This window comes from Anas platyrhynchos, chromosome 22 (genome assembly GCF_047663525.1).
Source record: "Anas platyrhynchos isolate ZD024472 breed Pekin duck chromosome 22, IASCAAS_PekinDuck_T2T, whole genome shotgun sequence".
NCBI lineage: Eukaryota > Metazoa > Chordata > Aves > Anseriformes > Anatidae > Anas > Anas platyrhynchos.
In genome coordinates this window covers 6258113-6262879 of record NC_092608.1, presented here as the reverse complement: position 1 = coordinate 6262879, position 4767 = coordinate 6258113, and the positions used below count along the sequence as shown (strand labels likewise).

Here is a 4767-nt window from a genome sequence, read left to right as displayed (position 1 = left end):
GGGGGTCCAAAGCATCCTGAGCACCTCGTGGTCCTCCTTATCCCCTGGTCCAGAGCATCTGGAGCATCGCAGAGCGTCCTGACGCCCAGAGCACCCCACGCATCTCCAGCATCCCGGCATCCGGAGCATCCCCAGCACCCAGCAGCGCAGGGGGGATTTGCAGGGATGAGGAAACGCCTGGCTGTGAGTAACGGGGAGGGGAACCTTGCCGCTGCTGGTCGGCTCCTGGGAACGTCTCTCTGCCCTGATTATCGGTGAAAAGAGAGAGCGGGGGAAGAGAGGGAGAGGAGGAGAGCGGAAAGGAGGGCAGAGAGAGGGAGAGAGGTGGCACTTCTCACCCTGGGGCTGGCTCCAGCGATGATCACCTAGCGCAGGTGACAGCTGGAGGGAGTCCCCAGAGCTGCAGAGCCAGCCCTGCCGCCCAGCTCCTCATGGAGGGTGCTTTGGGGTCCCCCAACGCCAGCGTGCTGGGGGAGCGCTCGCTGCTGGTGGGCAGCAGCTGGCTGGCTGCCTTCCTCTGCTTCATCATCCTGCTGACCACGGCGGGGAACTTCCTCCTCATCCTCCTCATCGTCACCCAGCGCTCCCTCCGCAACACCTCCAACTACTTCCTGGTGTCCCTCTTCATGTCCGACCTGATGGTGGGGCTGGTGGTCATGCCCCCGGCCATGCTCAACCAGCTCTACGGGCGCTGGGTGCTGCGGGGCGACTTCTGCTCCCTCTGGTACGCCTTCGACGTCATGTGCTGCAGCGCCTCCATCCTCAACCTCTGCGTCATCAGCTTGGACCGCTACCTGCTCATCATCTCCCCCCTCAAATACAAGCTGCGGATGACCTCCTGCAGGGCCCTCTGGCTCATCCTGGCCGCCTGGACCTTGGCCGCGTTGGCCTCCTTCCTGCCTATCAAGATGGGCTGGCACAAGCTGGAGTTTGAGGTCCGCTCCCCAAATATCACCTCGCGGGGGGATGAGGAGCAGTGCCGGCTTGTGGTCAGCTTGCCCTACGCGCTGGTGGCCTCCTGCCTGACTTTCTTCCTGCCCTCCGCCGCCATCTCCTTCACCTACTGCCGCATCCTCCTGGCAGCCCACAAGCAAGCCGTGCAGGTGGCTTCCCTCACCTCCAACGTGGCCACCGCCACCTCCGACGAGGTCACGGCACAGGTAAGGGAGCAAAACAGCCCCGGTGTCCCCTCCAGGAGGACAGCAGGCAGGGCAGGGAAACGCTTCATGAGACCTGGGCTTCCCAAATGCAGCCTGGGAGCTCCTCTCACCCGTCCTGCAAACCCCCAGATGTGTGCCAGGGCTAAGACTGAGCACTTTGCTCTGCTTTCCTCCACCCCAGGCTTGCTGTGGGGTCCCCCAGAAGGAGCAATTACCCCCAAAACTGCCAGGAGGCTCCTTGCAGCTTGAGTCTTAATACATGGGGGCTCCACCAACCCCCAGCCCAGCCCGGTGCCCTGTCCTCTTGTGCCACCACCACGTCTCGGCCCCAAGATGCAGGTGGGGATGGGGTTTGCATGTTTAAGCCACGTGCTCAGGGCACTCGTGGTGGGACAGGAGCAGGGAAGCCTCATCCTGCTCTCACAATTCATAAAGAGCCAAGGCTGTTGCTGCCGGCCACCAGCATCATCTCTCATGCTCCTGGGAAGCAAAACTTTGTACAGGCAGGTGCCGAAAAGACAGTAAATAAGTGGGTATTAACCCAGCAGGTGCAGCTGGTGCAGGGAGCACAGCCGGGCACCTTCCAAAGCTTACCCAGAGGAATGAGCCCCTGAATTCCCAGCACAGGGACGTGGATGGCCTCAGGGCTGCAGCCAGGGAGGGGATTTGGCAACTGGAGGGAGAAATCCACCACCAGTGTGGGAGGACAGCAGCTCTGTGGTGTCCTTGGAGGTGCCGATGTCTTGTCCCAGCAATGGTGAACTCTTAAGCAGCTCAGGAGCACAGGAAAAGCAGGAGTATGAGCAGAGAAATAAATTAAGATAAAGGCACAAATGTTCCATGGTGCAAAATAAAAGCAGTTTTGTCTCCCTCTTGACTAGCATCATCCCAGGGGGTTTAATCTTATCTAACTTTGGGCTCGTAACTCTTGGCCACAGTGAGTGTGAGGCATCTGGGAGAGAAGTTTAAGTAAAGGCAAGTACAGAATTCTGAAGGGCAGCTTATTTTGAACATCCAGCTTCTATTTTTGTTACCTGGTCTACAATAGGAACTGCAAAGTACCTCCTTACTCGAGACTCCTGCCTGAACCAGGCTGTGTGCTTTTAGAATCAAAACGTTGCACTTGGGGTTGTTTGTATTTGTCCAGGAGAAGGCAATTGCTATTAAATCTAACAGCTTTAATTCCTTGTAATAGGTTTATTGACCTCATATCCCACAGGGAAAATACAAAGTTAATTGCCTTCAAATACCTTGATTTAGCTTGTTCTCTCTCTTTTAAGAAAGGAGCCAGAACTCTGACCCAGCCAGCCCTCCTGCACATGACGAGATGTACCAGACATTCAAAAGGAAAATGAGAATCAAAGGACAAGCAGCCAATATCATTAAAATGTTTGTTGTTTTTTCTTTTTTTCCCCCGGATGCCAGGTTTTTGGACTCTACAACCCAAACCTTCTTTGGGCTTTAGCTCCCTTCAAGCATTTTAAACTGGATCTTTGCTCTTTTTGGGCAGGAAGTAGCAATAGGCCTCACCTAATCATGGCACAGGGCTGAGATAATTATTTTAGATGGCAAGAACAGGAAAAGGAATGGGTTAGTTATGGTGTTTGTCAGCTGAAACGTTTGGCTTCCTGCTTTTAAATCGCAATTAGTTTGCTGCTCTAATCAGCAGCTAGAGATGCCTCTTCAGGGCATGCTTTATCCTCACCGAAACACTGACGGAGATGGCTTTTTCTGTACAAGAAGCATCTCGATGATAAAGTCCTTATTTTACAGGGGAAAATAAAACAAAAAACCTCTCAATGTTGAGGGTTTCTATTGCTTCCTCTGCCTGCTTTATGATTCAGGCACTGTGGCGTGGGCCATCCTCCTGCCCCCGTGACAAGGGAAGTAATAGCCCTTTTTTTCTGTTTTTTTTTTTGCAGGTTTTTGCAGCACCAAATGCCACTTCTCTCGGGCAGGAGGCTGGCGCCAGTGCCAGCAGCTCCAGCCTGGGGTGAAGCAGTCTCTCACCGCCCGTGTCCCGCTGCAGGTTCCCCGTGCCCCCAGCCAGCCCCCGGCCGGCAGCGAGAGCAGGAGGTTTGCCAGCAAGCACAGCAAGAAGGCGCTGAAGGCGAGTCTGACGCTGGGCATCCTGTTGGGCATGTTCTTCGTGGCCTGGCTCCCCTTCTTCATCACCAACATGACGCAGGTAAGCACGCGTTTTGTTTTTTTTTTTTTTTTAACCAGGAAGGGCTGTTTTTCAAAAGCGTTTCACAGCCAGGCTCGAGGCTCAGCTGCCTGCAGGTCTCGCCAGAAAGCTGCGGTTTCCTCAGGGAGAAAAACCCTTCAAAAGCAAGGGAAAATGTTGGTGGACCTGGGAAATGCTCAGGGTTTGGGAAATGCCACTAATCCTTGCCGTGTCTCCCCGCCAGGCAGTGTGCGAGTGTGTCCCAGCCGGCTTCTTCGATGTGCTCACCTGGTTGGGGTACTGCAACAGCACCGTGAACCCCATCATCTACCCGCTCTTCATGAGGGACTTCAAGAGAGCCATGGGCAAATACCTGCCCTGCTGCCGGCGCTCGGGGCAGCCCCGGCCCAGCGCCATCTCCCTCTCCATGAGGAACTCCAACAGCGGGCCCCGCGTGGCCACGTCCCTCAAGAACGTCCTCACCTTGCAGGCTGACACCGACTCCGTCGACTCTGGGGCAGCGGTGGACGAGCACAGCCTCCCACCGGCTGCTGACGCTGGCCAGGCTCTCCTGGCCCCCCACGTCCGCTTGGTTAATATTTTTGACACGGAGTCTCATGAAGAGGAGCTGCAGCACCGGCAGCTCGGCACGCCGGTGGCCTGAGAGGCCGTCTGTGGGGCTGCAGATGGGGGAGGCACAGTTTCAAAGCCTGGTGTCCCAGGTAGAATTGCCCTGGCACAATGCAAACCCTCCGGGAGGACAACCACAAGGCATTTCCCTGCCCACACTGAGCTCCTCCATACCTTCCTCAGTGAAACTCGCATCTCCTTGGTGCTGTTGCTGAGCACTTCTGCGGGTAGGTTTAGAGCGCAAAGCCACGTTTTACTGCTGAATTAATCTGCCTTGTTTCTCCCTCTTTCTGTCTTTTTACTCACCAATTCCTCACCCTTCTCCACGAGCTGCTTCTCACGGCCTTTTCACAGCCCGTTGATCTGATCCTCGCATCTTTTTGCCAGTACCTCTCCCTGCACTTCAGCCAAGGGCAGGTTCTTCAGCTTCCACTCGTACAGCTCAGCACATCCCCTCTAACTCATGCACGAGGTGCACCAAGGGAAGAGGAAACACATCCTGTGACTCACGGGCAACAGGTTTGGGGCTGCTTCAGTCCACAGAACATCGTGTCTGCTTGGAGTTTAATTCTCTCGCCCGATTTGGACCGTAGCTGTCAGAGTTTCCTGTGAAAGCAGCGAGCTGCAGCACGCTGAAACCATCCAGTTTAATCATGAACAGCCTGCACCACGGGGGATTAAATCTGATGCAAAATGTTCAGCACTGCCTTTTGGATATTCCACAAGGGTGTGGGTGTTCGACTTGTTTGTGGCTCTCTGGATATCCTGACAGTAGTAAGGAAGGAAATCAGCTTCCCTTCAGCTCTCATC

At 55.2% G+C, this 4767-nt stretch overlaps 1 protein-coding gene across 1 annotated transcript; it reads left to right on the top strand.

The window, feature by feature from the left end:
• The first annotated feature begins 431 nt into the window (after positions 1-431).
• On the top strand, positions 432-3991 carry HTR6 (5-hydroxytryptamine receptor 6). Its single transcript, XM_027443019.3, has 3 exons — positions 432-1160; positions 3190-3348; positions 3572-3991. Exons 1-3 carry the CDS (start codon positions 432-434, stop codon positions 3989-3991), a joined length of 1308 nt encoding a protein of 435 aa, XP_027298820.3.
• The last annotated feature ends 776 nt before the right edge of the window (positions 3992-4767 follow it).

Excerpts from the sequence above, each read along its gene's own strand:
- HTR6 (XM_027443019.3), top strand. The coding sequence starts at position 432 with ATGGAGGGTGCTTTGGGGTCCCCCAACGCCAGCGTGCTGGGGGAGCGC. Across the intron at positions 1,161-3,189 it reads CCGACGAGGTCACGGCACAG|GTTCCCCGTGCCCCCAGCCA; the intron begins GTAAGGGAGCAA and ends GTCCCGCTGCAG. Across the intron at positions 3,349-3,571 it reads TCATCACCAACATGACGCAG|GCAGTGTGCGAGTGTGTCCC; the intron begins GTAAGCACGCGT and ends TCTCCCCGCCAG.